General features: G+C 55.5%; 2 protein-coding genes across 4 annotated transcripts in view; one reads left to right on the top strand and one right to left on the bottom strand.

Annotated features, from left to right (window-relative positions):
* Positions 1 to 1072: 1072 nt before the first annotated feature.
* On the top strand, positions 1073 to 9284 carry XRCC3 (X-ray repair cross complementing 3; the record flags this gene model as incomplete). The annotated part of the gene is made up of 7 exons (XM_079699861.1): positions 1073 to 1127; positions 2809 to 2946; positions 3087 to 3299; positions 6294 to 6448; positions 8497 to 8709; positions 8805 to 8851; positions 8937 to 9284. 7 exons carry the CDS (start codon positions 1073 to 1075, stop codon positions 9154 to 9156), a joined length of 1041 nt encoding a protein of 346 aa, XP_079555987.1. The 3' UTR covers positions 9157 to 9284.
* The window catches only part of KLC1 (kinesin light chain 1), a gene marked incomplete at both ends in the record, with an annotated part of 42915 nt that continues 29682 nt past the window's right edge, over positions 7182 to 20414 (bottom strand). For 2 of the 3 annotated variants that reach the window (XM_079699859.1, XM_079699860.1), the window contains 2 exons: positions 13588 to 13624; positions 18791 to 18921. In XM_079699859.1, the coding sequence (XP_079555985.1) occupies positions 13588 to 13624; positions 18791 to 18921 (168 nt within the window). Of the gene's footprint in view, positions 7558 to 7913; positions 7987 to 13587; positions 13625 to 18790; positions 18922 to 20414 lie in introns of those variants that run through there. The other variant, XM_079699858.1, reaches the window with a different exon arrangement.

The raw sequence follows: 20414 nt of genomic DNA, 5'->3' as shown, positions 1-20414 counted from the left end.
CTTCTGCTCTGATGTGCAGTCCTGAGGGCCTCGGTGTCTCCCCTCAGCCTCAGCAGTGTTTCCTGTCAGCCCTGCCCCGAGCAGCTGGCCTGGGAGCCCCCTGCCCACTGCGCCAGCAGAACGTGGGAGCAGCCTGCTGGCCCGGAGACCCCCTGCCCGGGCTGTGGGCCCCAGAGCCCCGTGCTGCCCCCTCCCAGAAGCTGCCTCCAGGGGCTCCCTGAGCAGACCGCAGATGAGGGGGTGTACACGGCCTGGTTCTTCAAGCTTCCGGAGCAGCCTGACACCGTCCAGAGGCCCAGGCCTTGCCGCTGCTGCTGCTGTTGGACGCGGAGCCTGGCCTCTGCTGAGCGGCCACGGCCTTAGCGTCGCTGCCCGGCTGCGTCCCCGGCTGTGCCGTCCTGGGTGGACACGCCGCCGGCTGCCCCTGCTGCCAGCGGGGAGGGCAGGCTGCAGGCCGGGCCGGGCTTGGTGTCCGCTCGGTGGTCACAGTGGTTCCGACCTCCTGGGCGTCCTCTGAGATCCACCACACGTGGCCTTTTCTGCTCCTTCCAGATCGCCGTGGAGACACACTTAAGGGAACTCACACCGGAGAACGCAAAGCAGGCTCCACTCGGGTGAGCCCAGCGAGCACGGGCCTCTTGACTGTATCCGGTGCCGTCACCCCAGAGAGGTGGGTCAGGGCAGGGCACCCCTGGCCTGGGGGGCGTGGGGCTGGGACACAAGCTGGTTTCTCCCACTTTCTGCGGGGGATGAAGCGGGCTGACCTTCAGAATGCGAGGCGGGGGGTGGCTCTTCAGATGCATCTGTGTGTGGATTGAGTCCTAGGTTCTGAGTTACCGAACAATTACCCGGCCAGAAGCGCCGCCTTAGACGTCTCTCAGTGCTGTTCCTGGTGCAGTGAAGCCTCTCCAAGCTCTGGGCTGATGGTGTGGCCCTGTCACAAAGGAAACCGCACACCTGGGCTCGGTCACTCTGCTGCACTCGGCTCCCAGGCTGCTCGAGGGGACGACAAGCGCGTCAGAATTCGTGTCCCTGGGAATTCGTCCATCTCTATGGTCACCCCATTGAAAAAATGGATTTGGATCAGTTGGACCTGAATCCTAGAATTATCGCTGCAGCTAAGAAAGGTGCATTTGCTGATGTTTATATAAAGTGATTGTGTAGAAGTATGAACGTACATATATACACACCTTACGTAGAACAGGTGTACAAGGTTGCCTGTCCGAGCCTTGGGGACCCTCTGGTTACTGAGCCCAGGACAGCTGGTCCTGATCAACGACCTGATGCTGGAATGTGCCACAGGTTTTTCAGTTGTGTGTGTGTGTGTGTGTTTTTAACTGAAAGGACTTCTTTTAAGTTAATTTCATTTTCATCAAAGCAGTACACACATCGTGTCTGAAGAGTGAAACGGAACTACTTACCACTTAGGAGTCTTTTAGCAACTTTTTTGTATTTATATCTGGGTTGTTGACGAGTGTGCTTATGTTGCTGTGTTTGATTTGTCTGTGTTATGAGTCCTCACAGGCCTCCTGTTTTGGGGGTGAGGGCAGGCTGGTGCCCGTGTGCCCCTGCTTCCTCCACACCTCCCCCCCACAGTTGGAACACAGTTTGGGTCCCATTAGCCATCAGAGCTGTGACTAGGGACATAATGGCTGCCACTGAACCCGGGGTTGTGACTGTTTCCTTTCTTGTACCATCTCTGGTTTTCCCCCCAAAGTTAGTGGTTGCCTCCTTTTTTCATGCGCTGCATCTCCTCTGTACTTCTGATTATTCCCATGTCGCAGTAGGTCTGTCAGGCAGCGGTGGCTCTTTTCTAAATGCTCAAAGGGTTGGCCAGCCCACCGAGTCTGCTGGCATCTGGGCGCATCCATCCGCAGGCTGCACTAGCCCCTCCGGAGCCCGGCTGGCGCCCTGCACCCGCCCTCTGTTCTCCCTGCCTCCCGGGGTGTCTGTGAGGGACGCTTCGACATCAGGTGCTTATGAGCAGGTGACGGGGCCCTGAGTGCACACAGGGCTGGCAGCGGTGCCCCCCGGCTCCTCCATCCTGAGGGCACAGCAGTAGTTTTGTTTTCCCCTTTCATTCAGTCTTTGTCTTTTAACTGAAGCATTCAGTGCATACGTATTTAAGGTAATTCCTGATAAATTTAGGTTTAACTCTCCCTTATTATGCTGCGCTGTTTGTCCTATTTTTTGTGTGTTGTTTTTCTTTTATGCTTTCTTCTGGATTGGTTGGATCTATTTTTTTTAGCGTATTTTTTTCTTTCTACTTGTTTGAAAGTAATATGCTTATCTAAGCTCAAAATTATTCATTTTCCTCATGAAACACCAGTTTCCTCGGGCCGTTCACCCTGTAACCCAGCCCTCCACGATACTGCCGCCAGCATGCTGACTCTTCTTTTGTCTGTTCACCCCACTGGCCATCCCGTGGCCTGGTTCAGTGGATGTTCCTTTGGATCCCTTCCTGCGGCCTCTCCCTCGTGCATGGTTCCCCCGACTCGGCCCGGGCCCCTCCCAGGCTGTGCACACACAGACCTGTCTTGGGAGATGTGTCCGGGCGGGCATGGGACCAGGCAGAGGCCGCTGCTCCTGGCACCAGGGAGAGGCCCAAGCGTCCGGCTTCTGCAGCCAAGACGTGGGCCTCCCCAGGCCCCTTCCCTCCCATCCCGTCACGGTCGCCCTCTGTTGGGGGTCCCTGCAACTTCGGGGAGCAGGTGGACTGGCCTCTCCCCACCAGGTCCCCAGAACTGGAGGACACCTGTTGTCCCTGCTGTGTCTGACCTTGTCTTGTAATTGATTCTATACCTTCAGCCAAACTGAGGTCAGTAAAGGAGGCTCTGCATCTTTCTGGACCAGACCTGCAGAGACTGACCCGCCTCTCCGGCCCCGACGTGCAGCGCTTGCTGAGGGCGGCCTCCTCACACCTGCGGGGAAGCAGCGTCTGCACAGGTGCCCGGTGCCCTGGGGTCTGGCTGGAGGAGCGGGGCGCGGGGGTGAGCCCGGAGGCCGCGGCGCTGCAGCCCGAGGGGCCTCCTGGCCCGGGGGCACCTGTGCGGGGCTGGGCTCACCTGTCATTTCCCCGCACCCAGCGCTCCACCTGCTCCAGCAGAAGGAGCAGTTCCCCGAGCAGCACCAGCGCCTGAGCCTGGGCTGCCCCGTGCTGGACGGGCTCCTCCGTGGCGGGCTGCCTCTGGATGGCATCACCGAGCTGGCCGGACACAGCTCCGCCGGGAAGACCCAGCTGGCACTGCAGCTCTGCCTGGCCGTGCAGTTCCCATGGCGACACGGAGGCCTGGGGGCCGGTGAGTGCGGCCACTCACCTGTCCGCCCGGTGAGGGCAGGCAGGGGTCCTGACCTGTCACCTCGCGGGCATCTGCCATCGAGGCCTGAGGCTGCCCCTGGGGGCCGTTTTCCAGGGTTCCCACAACCGCTCTGCAATTCCTGCCTCAGCAGAGGGAGGGAGGGGGGCCGGGGCCCCTCGGTGGGAGGGAAAGTGCAGAGCCCTGGGGCCCGGCCGAGGGGGGACAGAGCCGGCCTGGGGTGACTCCGTAAAGCCGCACGTCCCCTGCAGAGGCCTGGCCCGCGGCCACTGTGACCGCGTTAAACGTGGGGCCTGAGGCACATTTTCCTGAGAAAGTGACTTCCCAAATCAGGTCTGAAAGCCCCAATTTTGAAAAGAACGGCCAAGCGGCTCTGGAGTTATTTTGGATCCTGTGCTTCAGAAACTGTGGAGCTCCTCCCGCTGACCCTCAAATGCCGGGCCGCCTTGCCGCCAGCTTCTCAGAGCCCCTCCGTGGGCGGGCACCCCACTCACCTGTCCCAGTGAGACGCCCGACGGGGTGTGGGGCGGGGACCTGCGAGGGCCGCGCGACTGGGTTTGGCTGTGACCCCTGTCCAGGCCTCTCCCGAGGTGTGGAGAACACGGGTGCCGCGGCGTTGGGACGAGGGTCTCGGCCACGTCGGGGGCTCCCCAGGCAGCCCTGCCCCCGGGAATGGGCTGGAACGTGTCAGGGAAGGTTAGGGAGGCCCCAAGGGTCGGGAGCTCACCACTGACATGGTCAGACGGTGCTTCTCCCTCCATCTTGCATCTCTTTTCCAAGTTTGAAAGTCTGTTGAAACAGAATCGGGTCAACATGAAGGTTACACACTCACACATAGGGCGCGCGGACGTGGTGTCGGTGCTTCTGGCTCGTCTCTGGGTCCCCTCCCCGGGGTGGTGCCCTGACCGGTACAGCGAGAGGAACGGTAGGTTCAGCCGTGGCCCTGAGCGTCCTGGTGGGGCTCCGCCAGCGCACCGCCAGATCACAGGCCTTTCTTATTTATTTTTGGCTGTGTTGGGTCTTCGTTGCTGCGCGCAGGCTTTCTGCAGTTGTGGCGAGCGGGGGCTGCTCTTCGTTGCGGTACACAGGCTTCTCATTGCGGTGGCCTCTCTTGTTGAGCGTGGGCTCTAGGCGCGCGGGCTTCAGTAGTTGTGGCGCATGGGCTCAGTAGTTGTGGTTCGCGGGCTCTAGAGCTCAGGCTCAGTAGTTGTGGCTCATGGGCTCTAGAGCCCAGGCTCAGTAGTTGTGGCACACGGGCTTAGTTGCTCCGCGGCACGTGGGATCTTCCTGGACCAGGGCTCGAACCTGTGTCCCCTGCATTGGCACATGGATCCCTAACCACTGTACCACCAGGGAAGTCCTGAGGCCTTTCCTCTTTATTTAACTCAGTGGTTTTTAGCATTTTCACAAAGTTGTGCACTCACCACTACTATCTAGTTCCAGAACATTTCATCACCCCAAAAAGAAGCCCCATCCCTATGAGCAGTCACTCTGCACTCTCCCCTCCCCCAGCCCCTGGCAACCACCCATCTGCTTCCTGTCTCTGTGGATTCGCCTGTTCTGCACATTTCAAACAAATGGGATCATGCAAATGCGCCCTTTCACCCAGCGTAATGTCTTCAGGGTTCACCCACACTGGAGCATGTGTCGGTTCTTCATTCCTTTGTAGGGCTGAAGAATGTTCCATCACGTGTACAGACCACAACGTAGCTGCCCTTTCATCCGCTGACAGTCATGTGGGTGGTTCACACCTTTTGTTCGTGCGTGGCTTCGGGTGGACACCCGGGAGTGGGCTTGCTGGGTCGTACGGTAGCTGTGTGTTTTGCACTTTGAGGAACTGCCAGACTGTTCTCAGCAGCGGCTACACCGTTTTCCTTCCCATCGACGATGCAGGAGGTTCCAATCCCTGCGCGTCTGAGCCCACGCTTGTCCCTCTGATGCCAGCGTGGGTGGTCTTACCACGGCGCTGACCGCGCCACCTGTGACTGGTGATGTGGGCCATCTCTTCACACGCTGCTGCTCATTCGTGTGTTTCTGGAGGAATGTCCATTCCAGTCTCTTGCCCATTTAAAAGCTTGGGTTATTTGCCTGTGGAGTTGTAGGAGATCTTTATATAATCTGGATACTAAACTCATCAGATAAACAATTTGCAGTATTTTCTCTATTGTCTTCTCCCTCTCTTGTTGGTGTCCTTTAAAGCACAGTTTTTCACTTTGATGATGTCCAATTTGTTTCTTGCTTGTGCTTTTGGTGTCATATCTAAGGATCCACTGCCTAATCCAAGGTCATAAGATTTACCTACCCCTGTGTTTTCTTCTAAGAGTTTTATGGTTTGGGTTCTCATATTTGATCCATTGTGACTTAGTTTTCCTATATGGTATGAGGTAAGGGTCTAATTTCACCCTTTTGCACGTGGGTGTCTCTGTCCCAGCACCACTTGTTAAAAAGACTACTCTTTCCCCACTGAATTGTCCTGGGACCTTCCTTTGTTGAGAATCGGTGGCCCCTGGTTCTTTTCAGCGCAGGACTCCGAGGGTACCTTCTGGTGGGGATTCCAGGCCCCTGGTGATGCATCGCCTGTGTTTTGTTTACTGGCTTTTCCAGGCGCAGCAAAGACAGTTACCACCAGGTAGCCCAGAACCGTAGGAGGAGCCTTGACAGTGGAATTGAGGGAACATCCGCCCGACAGGGCCTGGGAGGGGCACCTCCCTGTGTCTGCGGGAGGGGGTGTTTCCGAAAGCCGGGAGCCCCTACCCGAGTTGCCCTCGCTCCCACCCGGACAGCCCAGGGCGGGCAGACCCACAGGGTGAAGTTCCGGCGGCGAGGGGCCTGCGCGGAGAGGTGGACGCCGGCCGGCCCCTGTGCCGGGTCGGAGGGGCAGACCCACGAGCGGCAGTGCGGGAAGGAGAGGGTCTTGGCCTTTGGTGGGGCGGCCTCAGGCCACCCCCCGCTGCTCACCGCCCCGCGGCTTCCCAGGGGCCGTTTACGTGTGCACAGAGGACGCCTTCCCCAGCCGGCGTCTGCAGCAGCTCATCGCTCAGCAACAGTGCCTGCGGACAGACGTCCCAGGGGACGTGGTCAGGAAAATCAAGTTTGGCCACCAGATCTTCATCGAGCACGCAGCCGACGTGGTAAGCATCTGAGGGGAAGTCGGCCGTGCGGGCGGGCCACGTGCACGACCCGCGAGGTCAGGCCCCAGTGCCCACCTGCGGCGAGTTGCCTGCTGGGGGCCGTGTGCTCCGCTCAGCCTGGCACTACTTGTTACCTGGACTCAGGCTGAACTGGGAGTCCAGCGTGTTTCTGGCAGCCTAACCCCAAGGGGAGAGCGGGCAAGGGAGGGCGCCGGACACGCCACCTCCTGCCCCCTAGAGGAGGCCCCAACCGGGCAAGTGCCTCCTGCGGCTGGCTGTTCACCTGGCCGCAGAGGTGACCGCGGCCCAGAAGACAGGACCTGCCGTCCAGGCCACTGGCCTGACAGCAGCCGTGGTGTGGGGTTGTACCTCTGCCTCTGAAGGAGGGGCAAGCCCTGTCGAGGCCCCCCCAGATTGCTGAGCGCGCCTGGCTGGGCCGCTGGGGCGACCCCACACCTGGAAGCCGTCCCCGGGTCACGCGCCCTCCCCGTGGGCAGACAGCGGTGGGAACACGGGGCAGTGGCCCCTGGGGAGGGGGCAGGGGGCAGGCAGGCGGCGGGGGAGCAGCCAGCTGAGGTCATTGTTTGTTTGGGGCTGAATAACGAAGCAAAGGCTTCAGGAGGGGGATGGGAGACGGAGTACAGACCAGCGCACCGAACCCAAGTGCGCAGAGCCACCCCCCGGGCCCTTCCCCCATTTAAGAACGGCTATAAAAAGAATTTCCAGTAAAGGATGAGCTGTATAAACTTTTAATTTTAGAAAATTTTACCGTAAAATACATGACCACACATAGCACGGGGAAGTAACACGATGAGCGGTGGCACGCGAGCCCGGGCTGGTTGAGGGCACAGGCGGCCCAGGGTGGACCGGCGGGCAGGTGGCCGTCTGCTAGGGGCCCAGCGCGGCCGTGGCTTTGCGGGTGAGTGCGCGCTGGCGGCAGGCGGCGTGGTTATTAGCGCGATGGTGCTCAGGGCGTGGACACAGGAGAAGACGGTCAGTGCCACAGGCTCTGGCTCCAGGCCCTCCAGCCTCGCGACCGTCCCCTGGCTGTCAAAGGGCCTCTGGATGCACACGAGCGGCACAGGCCTCATCCTTCCGGTGCATCCTCACTGCGAAACGCGGCAGTGGGTCAGGGCCAGGCCGGCCGAGACCCCGGGGGCGCGGGCATTCCTAAGTTCTGTCCCGGGAGCAGCTCTGGTGGAGGAGGCCCCCAGCCCCTCGCTGGTGTCTGCCCAGCAACTGGGGGGCCCTGCCTGGGGGGGGGCCGGAGGTGCGGACCGGGGCCTGACGCTGCTGCACAAACAGAGCCTCGGGGCCCCAGGCCTCCTCCCAGGGGACAGGGTCTCCAAGCTAGGCCCCTCTCGGAGTCCCGACCCTGCAGCAGGCGGGCGCAGCCTTGCCCCCGCCCCGGCCCTCCTGGTGCCCCAGCGCTGCCTGCGGTGGTGGGAAGGGGTGCAGGACTCACATTAAGGCTGGCGTCCTCCAGGCCGCTGCTGCTGCTGTCATTTTCCACAGAGAGAGGCTCTGCTGGAGACACCCTGGGGAGTTAAGCACAGAGTCGAATCTCATCCCAGACACCCGACGGCTCTCAGGAGTGCCCGACGGGATGGCCAGTGTGTAGCCACCAGGCACCGGGGCCAAGTCCAGGCAGGCAGGGCCAGGCGGCCCCAAGGGATAGGGCTGCCCCGAGCACAGCGCGTAGGGCCTTGGGGGGGCAGGTGGGGCTGGCCTGGAGGCACCTGAGGCCCCACGCCAGGCCGGTCAGTGTCCTAGCGCACAGCCTGGGCACGGACGGCCTGGGGGTCTTCACGTGGGAGGCGACGCTGGTTGCAGGACAGACTCAGGTCCCCCGCACACCTGCTTCCTCCCTCCACTGGGTGGGGCTGGGCAGTCCTGGTGACCGAGGTGGTCCAGGCGGTCGGTGCCCAGCACGGGGCCACTGAAGGGGAGGGGCCCGGGCCCAGCCACTGTGATGGCCCAGGGCAGGGCGGGGTGAGGGGTCCCCCGCGCAGGTGGTGACGGCCACCTCCCCTCCCCTCGGCTTCCAGGACACCCTGCTGGAGTGTGTGCGTAAGAAGGTGCCTGTGCTGCTGTCACGGGGCATGGCCCGCCTGGTGGTCATCGACTCCGTGGCAGCCCCGTTCCGTTGTGAGTTCGACCGGGCGGCCTCGGCCCTCAGGGCCCAGCGTCTGCAGGCGCTGGGGGCCGAGCTGCGCCAGCTGAGCTGCACCTTCCGGAGCCCCGTGCTGTGCGTCAACCAGGTGGGCCCCCCTCCGCCCCCGGGGAGGGCGAGGCCAGGGGGGCCGGGCCGGGGGCCGGGTCCTCACCGCCGCTGACCCCGATCTGGACCCTCCAGGTGACGGAATCCGCGGAGGAGCGGGGTGCGGCAGCCGGGCCGCCGGGGTGAGTGGGGCGCCCCGAGGGCAGGGGTGGCGGGGCCCGCGGCTCCACACACAGCACAGGACAGTCGGGCTGTTTTCTGTCTCAGTGTCGGGGGAGAGCGGGCATCTCCGGCCCTGGGAATAACCTGGTCCAACCAGCTCCTGGTGAGGCTGATGGCCGACCGGCTGCGCCCCGAGGAGGCCGCCTCCACCCCGCCCCGCCGCACCCTGAGGGTGGTCTCCGCCCCCCACCTGCCGCCCTCGTCCTGTTCCTACACGGTCACCGCCGAGGGTGTGCGGGGGACGCCTGGGACCGAGTCCTGCTGACGTGTGGCCCTCCCTCTGGTTAGGGTCCCCTCAGGTACCAGGGGCTGCAGGAAGCCGCCCGGATGCAGGCCCCTGGGCCCTGGCCCGACGGGGTCTCCACCTTGACGCCGCAGGCTCCGCATCCCCTTCCCAAAGCTCCCAACACCCACGCCTCGGGCCACGGTGGGGCCGAGGTCAGACGAGCGCCCACTGGGTGGCCCTCCTCACCCCGTGGTTGGGCTGTCGGCTCCTGGCCACCAGCACACCACCCCCGGCCCCGGTCTGGCACGGGGTGGAGAACACACGGCAGGCCAGGCCACAGGGTCCGGGAGAGGCGTCGGGGCGGGGAGAAGTGCCCTGTGCGCTGCCCCTGCCACCAGCCCCGGCGAGCACAAGCAGCCGCGGCGCCGGCTTGGCCCATCTGCCGGGAAATCCGTTCTGGGCAGACGAGGACTAATCTAAAAGGAGCACGTCCCGCTGTGCCCTCAGCGCCTCCTCCAAGGCTGGCCTGGGGGCGCGTCCACTCTGGCAGGGCACTCCCGCACTCGGGACCTCCCATCGGCCGGGGTCCTGCTGCATCTGGCCAGGAACTCCAGAATCTGAGCATCTGGGCGTGGCAGCACAAGGCCCCGGGGTCACCAAGGGACGCGACTGCCCAGTTCCGGCAGGGCTGCGCCGCCTTCACCCCCGTCAGCGCCCTGCCTCCGCCCCCTCCCACTGCTGCCCGGCACACAGCAGCCCCGGCTGGACAGACATGCCGGGAAGGCACCTTCAGCCCCTGGACTCTCTCACCAGCGCTTGCTCTTTGCCAGGCACTGTCCTCGGGACTCATACACGTGACGTCTGTCCTCACAGCCCTGGGGCAGCCCTGTCACTCCACTTTCAGTGCTGTGGCCACCCTCCCACAGCTCCAGGAGCTAGACACTGGTCCCAGGCTCCCACGGGCTCACTGGGGCAGGGTGGTAAACCCCTGTCACGGGGTACACGCTCTGTGCACGTCACTCGAGGACGGGATTGGTCCAGTTACAACTTTCATCATGTTTTCAAAGTAGTCTGTGACCCTAAAAAGATTGGGTGCCTAACGTTAAACAGGAAAAGGTTCTTTTAGGGTTGGAGTTTTACAAAAGAGCCTTTCCGCAAAAGTACAGGGACTTTACAACAGGAAATAAAACACTTTATTTTTGTAAGTAAATATAAACAGTTCCAAATGATTTCCTAGGCAAGTCACACTAACAGAAAAGAAAACTACTGCTCCAAGACAGAAGGTATGTTTCATGGCCAACCCCCTGCAGAGGTGCGGACCAGCACAAGCGCACCCACATTTGGCCTCTGGGCAGCTGCACCTGCCCACCAGGCAGACAGGCCGCCCTGGGGGTGCTCACCCACCAGGGGCCATAGGACTTTGCAGTGGGGTTTTCTCTCTGTGTCTCAGGAACACCAAGTCCCAAAGCAGTGTTCACCCTGCCTCTCCCTGGCCTCTCAGCCAATCCCATCCCCCAGAGCATGCCCCAGGGACAATCGGACAGTCCTCACAGGCCTGTGACCCCCGAGGGGTAGCTCCACACCACTGTATAAACCACCTGCGTCCTCCTGTCGTGCTGGAGAACTAAGTGGAAACTGCACACGTCTTTATGCACCAGCCCGATTACACAGAGGAGACATCTGCAGGACGATGCTCGCTTAGCTCACTTGAACTTCACCTTTGGTTGGTGCTATCCAGTGCTGCTTTAGTTTCCAGATATCCCATGATTACACAGTACAACATTCAAACATATCAAAAGTTGGCCTCGTACAGATGTAACATGCCTTCCCCAGAACATTCTGTGAAGTTATAACAATGAGTCCTACAAACTAAACGCTGAATTCTTAGCGATACTTATACTTTACTGTAAAGACAATGACTAATTACATGATATTCCTAGCAGCCTTCTGACCAAACACATAATAGGGACTTTTTTTAAGTTTCAGAAAGTAACTATTTGAATCCCTGCAGCACTGGAAGCGCCTGCTCCGCCCCGGGAGGGGCGGGAGGATCAGGAGGCCCAGCTCTCCACGACCTCTGCCCTCAGACACTCAGGTAGACCCTCAGCTCCTCCACTGCCAGTCCGTCCTCTGGCCAGGGGAGTCTAACGTGATAGACACAGTGTAGAAATGGGTGCTGGCCCCCTAAGGTCCCCTCACCAGGAAAGAAAGAGGGAGGGCTGGACCACCCCCACTGCTCTCTCCGAGAATGTTAAAATCCTGACTACCAGACTGGAAGTAGGTTACAACCTGGCTTCTCTCTATTTTGATACAAGTTCAAAAATCAGACACTGCTGACTCCCAGGTAGCATCCCCTCTGAGACACGAAAGCTTTTACAACCCAGCTTCAAGAAGGCCCTCGAGCCTCTCTTACCCCAAATGCTGTCTCCATGTGGCCTTACAAAGGCCACCACAACCCTCGGAGAACCAGGGCCAGAGGGCTCAAAGCCAGACAAGGTTCCACTAAGGCCCCTGCAAAGAAGGTCTCTTTTCACCAACTGGAAGCTTAAAATTAAATTCTGTTCTCAGCCCCATGTGTATTCTTTCTAAATGCCCTTTGTTTTTCCAGAGACAACTGTCACTAAGGGAAACCGAGTGGGTTTCCGATGTCCTGTATCAGCTCTGTGGCCGGGAGAAAACTTCAGTGTAGTGGGAGGAGGAGCCAGGACAGCTTGGTCCCCTCCTGGTTCTGATGTGACACACACACATCACCCCCACTGCACCTAAACGTGAACCTGAAAGGGCCACAGTGCCCACAGGGGACAGAGCGCTGCTCTTCTGGTTTCTTACAACCCAGCATATTTTTTTAAACACCTCTAGAGAGCATTTTGAAAGCTCCTGATCCATCGGAAGCTGCAAAACCTAAGTGGAGTCAGGAGCTGAGGAAAGGAGCGTGGCCAGAGGAGACAGGCTGCAGGAGACCGGTCAGCCTCGAGGGCCCCCAACACCAGGCCAGGGTGCCTGCCTCTGGGGGGACACAGCAGCTCTCACCAACACAAGCACCGGTGCCCTGAGGTGATCCACTACTGAATTATAGGAACTTTTAAACAAAGCTTAAAGTCAAGCCTTGCTGTACCGAAACCCCAGGATGCTGCTGCCTCTAGCCCTCAGTCCGAGGTCCACACTGGGGGTGAAGGACACGTGCAGTCCAAGGGCACCCCACAGTGAGCCCCCCCCCAGTCCCCACAGGGAGCCCAGGGAGCACGTAGCATCCCAGCCCAGTGCAGTTGTTGAGGAAAAGGTGGCTGGAAGCGCCTTTGCTCAGTGACACCACCCATATGACAACATAAAGGTAAACTAGAAACTAACCCTGACAACATTTCACAAGGATGCTCACAGCTTTCCAGATCCTCTTTCAAACCTCATCAGCAGGGATATACCCTTGTACAGTTGGCGTCATCTGGAATTACACCTTCTTAACCTATCAGCTAGTCTCACGGATTCCCTTAAGGAATAATAATGTCTCAGGGCTGGTTTGAAAATGTATCTGTCAGGACTTCCCTGGTGGCACAGTGGTTAAGAATCCACCTGCCAGTGCAGGGGACACGGGTTCGAGCCCTGGTCCTGGAAGATCCCACGTGCCGCGGAGCAACTAAGCCCATGCGCCACAACTACTGAGCCTGCGTTCTAGAGCCCGTGAGCCACAACTACTGAAGCCTGCACACCTAGGGTCCGTGCTCTGCAACATGAGAAGCCACCGCAATACGAAGCCTGCACACCGCAACGAAGAGTAGCCCCCGCTCGCCACAACTAGAGAAAAGCCCACGTGCAGCAACAAAGACCCAACGCAGCCAAAAATAAATTTAAAAAAAAAAAGAAAATGCATCTGTCAGAACCCACCCTGTGTTACTTAACGCTACAAAGAAAAGCTTTTTAAAAGGAAAACATGCATCTCCATGTGCTTAGTGTACAGAGGCCCGGAGAGGGGAAAAGGGCCCCAAAGGGGCTGAGATGCAGACCAGGAGCGGGTGCAGGCCTCCCCGCAGCTACCCCGTCTCCCCCGCTCCCTAATCCCAGCATCGCTGCCACAGGTCACTGGATTCCTAGTCTCAAAGGATGTAGTTTAAGGTTCCAGTCTTAATGAACAGCCTTAACACAGTATATTACAATTGAAAGCAGGTTTCGGTGCTGGGGCCGGTGTCCACGAGCGGCGGCCGACCCCGAGCGCGCCGAGCCAGCTCCACACCTGGCCGGGTCCCACCGCCGGGCTTTGGCAGCTCTCGGGCACTAGGGCTGCAGACCGCCTAACAGAATTCGGGGCAAACCTCCAGCAGGTGGTGGAGGTCACCATCCAGGAAAGGAGGCGACCCCAGGGCCGCCCTGCAGGGGGGAGGGGCCTGGCCAAGCTTTGAGGATCTCAGCGCTCGTTAGCCTTGGGGGTTAATCTAGCTGTGCCTCGACCTGTGGGGGCCAGGTCGGCGTGGCTGGCACTCAGAGCTCTGGAGTCTGCCAGACAATTATTTCGTTCCTGCGTGAGAAAACAAATGGAAACATTATTCTTAACCAGCACCTCACGTGACGCCAGCTTCCAGTGGTCTCGGCACTAATGACAGCTGCACGCCTCGCATCAGCACATGAGAGTCCTGACGCTCAGATGTGCGTGTGCAAAACACAAGACAGGGGAGCAAAAGGACTGTGTCAGCTCCAGGTCTTTTAAAAACAAAAGTCGTTTCTTCTACTGTCATCGTCAGGAGTGCATCCTCCCAGCACCCTGCAGCTTTTAAGCTAGAGGCCCGATCACAGCATCCTGGGGACAGCCGCCCCCGCAGCGTGCTGGGGGTGAGGAGGAAGGTCAGCACACCTGCCAGCCGTCACTGTCCCTGTACGTCAAATAGTTTACCGGTGGGACGGAGGTGACTGGGAAGCGGCTGCATCGACAGGTGTGTGACCAGGACACCTGGTCCCGGTGGACAGCAGCCAGGTCTCAGAAGGGGCCAGAGGCCTGGGCGCACCCACCAGTCACACATGGAAAATAAAAAGGCCATTTGTAATGGAGAACAGGATGCCAACAGTTTTAAGTGCAAAGGTGACTGGTCTGTGTGAGACTTGGACAGGTGACAAAGTGCTAAAGACTGTTGTGTCAAAGTGACTGTACTTAGTGAAGTTCTGAATAGTTTTAAAACACTGAACAGCTTAGCTAGACATTATATTAGTTATAAACTACTAGAAGCTAAACTCATACAAATTAATAATACAAATTAACAACTGGTCAAGTTTTGATATTACTTTATCAGAATATTTAATTTTTAATTGTCAATCAACGTATTTGTAAAGATCATTAATTCGTATACTGAGAATGTTCACAGCATTCCCATAATTCAGATGGTTAAGTTCATGCTGACTATGAAAGTATCATTTATGGTGTCTATTTGTCTTGAATCAGAAATACTAAAATGTTCACAGGCTCTACTGAAATGGCAGCAGTGATGAGGAAAGGTCCAGCCAACATGTAAAGGGTGTTAAGTGGGGCAGGGCTCCTTACTTGGAAATGGTCTTCGGCCGCCGTGCCACCCACGTTAAGGACATTCAGAGAACTGGCACGCTTCATGCTGCACCCAGGACGGCGGACATGCAAGGACAAACCGTCAGCACATCAGTCAACCAGGAGCAGGGAGCACAGCAAAGCCACCCCTCCAAAGCCTCTGTCACCATGGGGGCTTGGGACCATCCCTAACGGAGAGGAGGCCTTTACCTCGCCCAGACTGGGAAACCCACCCAACTCTTTACACATACATCCCAGATCTACTCTATTGCACCCGGCAGAAAAAAACTTAGTTCCTCTGCGTCTTTCTCAGCAAAAAGTTTATCTTCGAGCCCCATAAAGCCAGTGTCGCTGCAGTTTCACTTGTTAAAACCTGGCTCCTATAGGAGCCGAGGGGCTCTGCCAATGCCACCTGCTGACTTCGGTGTAGGAGCCCGAGGAGCCTCCTGAGATGCGTTTCAGGAAGGGGACCTCAACGACTCCCGTAAACCTCGCCCCTAAGTGACCGCGTCAGAGAGAGACCCTCAAGGGACTTCCCTGGTGGCACAGTGGGTAAGACTCCACACTCCCAATGCAGGGGGCCCGGGTTCCATCCCTGGTTGGCGAACTAGATCCCACATGCGTGCCGCAACTAAGGAGCCTGCAAGCCACAACTAAGACCCAGCACAACCAAATAAATAAATAAATAAATATTAAAAAAGAGAGACCCTCAAAGCTCACTATTAAGATCAAATGCATAAATATATGCTGTATTTTGTAGATTTTTCTATATTAAAACTAGGAAAAAATAATCTTTTATTAGTAAAATAAACTCTAAGGCTAGTATTTCTCTGCTCAGAAACCAAAATTTAAAACATATTTCATGGCTTTACATTTACAAAAAACATATTGATTTATATATAGATATTCACTTTTTTCTCCCGTTTAACACCTTTAAAATACTTAATAAAATATCTTACAAATTACCTATAATCTAAACTTAAATTACAGATAGTCGTATAATTACTGTAATTGCTTACTGCCACCACGGATGACCTCAAAAAGCCACCTTCTCTTTTAAAGCTAAAAGAACCAATATGAAAGGTTATTTTTAAATGTTTATAATAGGATCAGTAATTCTGAATTTGAACTACTATGAAATCAACAGTGACCACTGTTACTTACAAGCTGAGGGCATGGCTGCAAGGGTGAAGCACAGGTGTGAAGGCTGAGCACAACCAGACACAGACACACACGCGCTCGTGCACACCAGCTGCAGGGACCAAAGGCCCAGGTGATGGACTCATGGCCGCCAGCGCCACAGGCACAGTGCCAGGCACACAGCAGGCACTTACTGAGTTGTCACCAAACAAACTACACCAAAAGCAAAGCCTTAATTGACTCATTCCCAAGTATTATAAAACTCACTCCCCAGGGCTTCCCTGGTGGCGCAGTGGTTGAGAGTCCGCCTGCCGATGCAGGGGACACGGGTTTGAGCCCCAGTCCGGGAGGATCCCACGTGCCGCGGAGTGGCTGGGCCCATGAGCCATGGCTGCTGAGCCTGCGCATCCGGAGCCTGTGCTCCGCAACGGGAAAGGCCACAACAGTGAGAGGCCCGCGTACCGCAAAAAAAAAAAAAAAAAAAAAAAAAAACACCTCACTCCCCGAACTTCCCACCTAGGACAAGACAAAAACATCCCAATGAACCCCACACAAGTGTTGCTAGAGCTCTGGACAGGTTTTCCTCTAATCAGAACCACTAAAGAACAAAGGATAAAATCAAACCAAATAACCAGTGAATTATACTCTGCCATATTTAATTATTCTATTACTTAATTGGCCAGCTATCTTTTCCTAAGAAAGGTACACAAACTTTCTCCTCAAACTTCCTTTTCTTTCCAAGGTGAAGTGAAAGAACAGCTCGCCCCATCAGTGACTCTTCGGAATCGCACCCACAGTCTCACTGAAGCCCGCGGTGCCCAGACCATCAGGCAGTCCAGTGCTTCCCTGGAGCTGTGCCCACTGCAGGCTGCAGACCCTGCTCCCGGGGCACCCACTTTAGTGATTCTCACAACGTGGCCCACCCAGCAGCACTGGCGCTACCCGGGAACTTGCTAGAAAGGGAAATTCGCCCCTCCCCCCCAACCTCACCCCCACCCCTGCCCCACTGCATCAGAAACGCAGGGGTGGGCCTTGCGGTCTGTTTTAGGAACCCTCCAGGAGACTATGAGGCATGCTCCAGTTTGAGAGCCACTGGTCTAGTTAATAAAGATTGCTGCTCTTACCTGGAAAGATTACTTTGTTTCATGCATTTGATGGGATAAACTTTCTAAATTATTTAGTTTTTCAAAAAGTTTAGTAAGATATCAACCCAGATAACATCACATGGGAAAACTGTTACGATATGCAAGTGTGTGGGTCTACATTTCATCAGGTCAGGCTGGCAAAGCGCTCTCAGCGCCATGAACATCCGTACTGGGGAGCGCCCACACACGCGGCGTCACGGGAAAGACAAAGACGTGAAGAAGGAGAAACTGTGAGCTCTGCCGCGTCCAGGACTCGGTGCCAGAGTTGGACGCTGCCCTAACAAGCCCCGAGACATCCAGAACCCCAGGCCACAGTGCGTCTGCCCTGGCGGAACCGGCCGACGGCCCGTAGGGCACAGAGCGCGTGACGCGCCCTCACTTCACGCATCAGGCCCGCCCGAGGATCAGGATCGGGACTCAGCAGGGCCCAGCAATCCGCTCAGCCCCTCACCACGCTGTGAGAGGGGCAGACAGCACCCTATCATTTTAGCTCTGGAAACCAAACAAGGGCACTTTAGGACCCACTTCCCTAAGGCAGTGCGCACATGCCTCCTCCCAGGCAGGACCGACGCCCCGCGCGCCCGCAGAAGCCCCCAGTGGCTTCCAACACCGCAGCTTCCGGCGGTTTCACAGCGGACGTCGGCAGAGCGCGGGGAACTCCCTCTGCAGACTGCAGGCATTTCTGAGACGAGGGCAATGGCAGCAAATAAACATCCAACTGCTCCTCTTGCCGCCAAGGCCATCGGGAAGCAAGTCCCTCCACCAGCAGAGATGCGGGGGCGGAGCTAAGGGCAAGCCCAGCCCCTCTCTCCACAGGTGCGGGTGAGGCGCGCGCGCGGAGCAGAGAGCCGGGCTGGGCGACCCCAGGGGTCTCGGGAGTCAGGCCCCAACTGATGACAAGAGGGATGAGACGGGACGTGCCTTACAGGCAGCGAAGCGCACAGCTGTAAACGCACCCACCTTTATATTCCCCTACATTACCCAAAGGAACTCGGTCTCAGTCCTGAGACATTAGAATTCTTACAGAACTTAAAGTGAAATACTTTAAAACAGAGTCATACTAAGAATCAACCTTCACAAAATAGGTACCGTTTTAGGGAGGTTGAGTTTCACGAACAGCTGACAGTACAATACAGAGCTTCTGTGAGAAACGCATCCAAAAACAGGAAGCCGTTTACACCAGAAATAACCCAGAAACCAGGGCAATTTGTTAACACGAACAGAGAAGGACACAGAACCCTTCCTCTGACGAACCTTATAAAAAGCAGGAATATCCTAGAATCAGTTTCCTTTGATAACTTAAAAGTTATTGTTTAAAAGACTCATGAGTGAAGAGACCCTTTTCTAAACACATGAAAAACCTAAGGTTTTTTAAAATCTCCTAAAGAAACTCATTATAACAAAAGTCTTGAAATTGTGATCCTTCTATTTAAACCATTTTTCTTCCTATAGTAATACCTGTATGATGAGATTTAATATAGTCACATAGCTGGCATTTGATTTTAAAAGATTAAAACTAACTTTAAAGGATTTAAGCTAATGCTGGTTTTAAAAATGAATAATGCAAACTTAGAAAAAACAAGTTAATCTGCTCAATATTTTAATATTAAATTCCTACTTTCCACTGTTAAGGCTTTCTTTGCACATGTAACAAAATCAAAGAATTCCATAAATTTCTTTCAAAGGCTTCAGCTCTTTTAGCCTCTCAACAGGAAATTTCACAATTTTTTCTCAACCTATCCTGGGAGAAGGTCGGATTGCACCTACTAACCCTCTGCACTGCTACCGCGTGGGAAGCAGGCGGGAATGCAGCTCTGAGGTCTGCGGGCGAGAAGGGCGGGCGGGCAGGCGGGGCGGCGATAGTTACCCAGGGTCCTTTGGCTCACTGTCTCGTGAACCTCCTCCCTTCAGCTTCCTAACCAGCTTCTCACTGCTGCGTCTAATTGAAGCCCGGAGTTTGCTAAAGGAACCACTGCGTTTTAAAGATCCAGTGCCATCCTGAAAAAAACGTGAACAAATGTGAAGCGCCAGATGGTTCTCCCTCCCAACCCGCAAGAGACAAAGCTAAATGAAAACAAGAATTCACATCGCAGTTGACCTGCCGGTCTGTGACTTGCTGGTAATGTGATTCCTACAGAAATTATCAATTCGCCATGTATGTAAATACACTTTAAATAGAAATCTATCCATTTTAAATTTCATGAAAGATAATCCAATGAATATGAAAACCTTTGAACATGAAAAAGCTCACTCAAACAGAAGTAGTAAAATCCCCAAAGGAAAATTAATTATATTACTGTCTTGAAACAAAAGATACACAGAAAGACTCAAGGAAATTAAGGCAGCTTCTAGGAAGGTCACCAAAATCAAACTCCATGTTTAATAAATATGGAAGCATCTGGTCCATGAAACAGTAAAGGACCTAAAACATTTAGGTTTGACATAGGCAACTTCCTTTTAACAATTTCATCTACATGCAATAGATATACTGTTTCTTCATTAAGTTTTATAGGTCAGTTTTATTAAATGTTGATTATAAATGTAGTGGGAAAATTAAACAATACGTTCATTCTATACAAATAACTAAAAATCCTTAGATGCCTTGTAGGAAGCAAGTAGAAGAGTGCCCAGCTTTCGTATAACTGATTCAGACATTAATAAGTGAAACACTTGGCAGTATCTGCATATGAAAATCAAATACACAGAGTGAAAAAAAATGTGTATAGAACTTTTATTCTCAGCATGAATCATTTAGTAAGATTAACAGTAGCCCCACCACTTCTAGAAGCTACGGCAATGCTGCATTCCATGGAAAGAGTGAGAAGGTCTACCAAGCAGACAGACACCAAGACACAGGTCAGTTGGAGTGAGTTTATTAGAAGTTAGAAAGACACAAATACACAAATCACTGAACACTTAAAAGATTAGTAGAGAAAAGCAGAATTGCCAAAATTTCACACAAAGACTACATAGCAAATTCTACTTGAGCACGATCCTAAGGGGAGCGCCCAGAGCCCAGGGTGGTCCCGCCAGGTCTCCAAACGCGACAGGAGCAGCACATGCCCTATTCTGACAGCCTAGGTAGTGTCACAGTCACCATCATGCCATTGCAGTAACACCTGGGGGATACTAACTAACTACCTCTTATCAAAGTGAACAGCTAATTGCTCTTAGATTTTAAACTCATGTATTACACAGTAAATGGTTTTATTAACACAGTTTATATTACTAAGTACATATCTGGCAAAGCTACATGTATACAGAGATAAGGAACCCCCCAGAAGGACAGCAGCACCAAAAGGAATGGCCAGTCACAGAGAGGTGCAGCTCTGACAAGAATCCTAGGGGATTGCTAAACACAGCAGTCAGCACTGGAGAGAGAAGAAAAGCTGGAGGGGATGCCGCCCATCATGCAGGAGACAGTGAGAGTGTCACAGAGGGCAGCTAGGCCTGTTAGACAGAAAGGGAGAGAGAAAGCCCAGGTGAAACTC

Source organism: Hyperoodon ampullatus (genome assembly GCF_949752795.1).
Source record: "Hyperoodon ampullatus genome assembly, chromosome: 3".
NCBI lineage: Eukaryota > Metazoa > Chordata > Mammalia > Artiodactyla > Ziphiidae > Hyperoodon > Hyperoodon ampullatus.
This window is presented reverse-complemented; position numbering and strand designations above follow the sequence as displayed.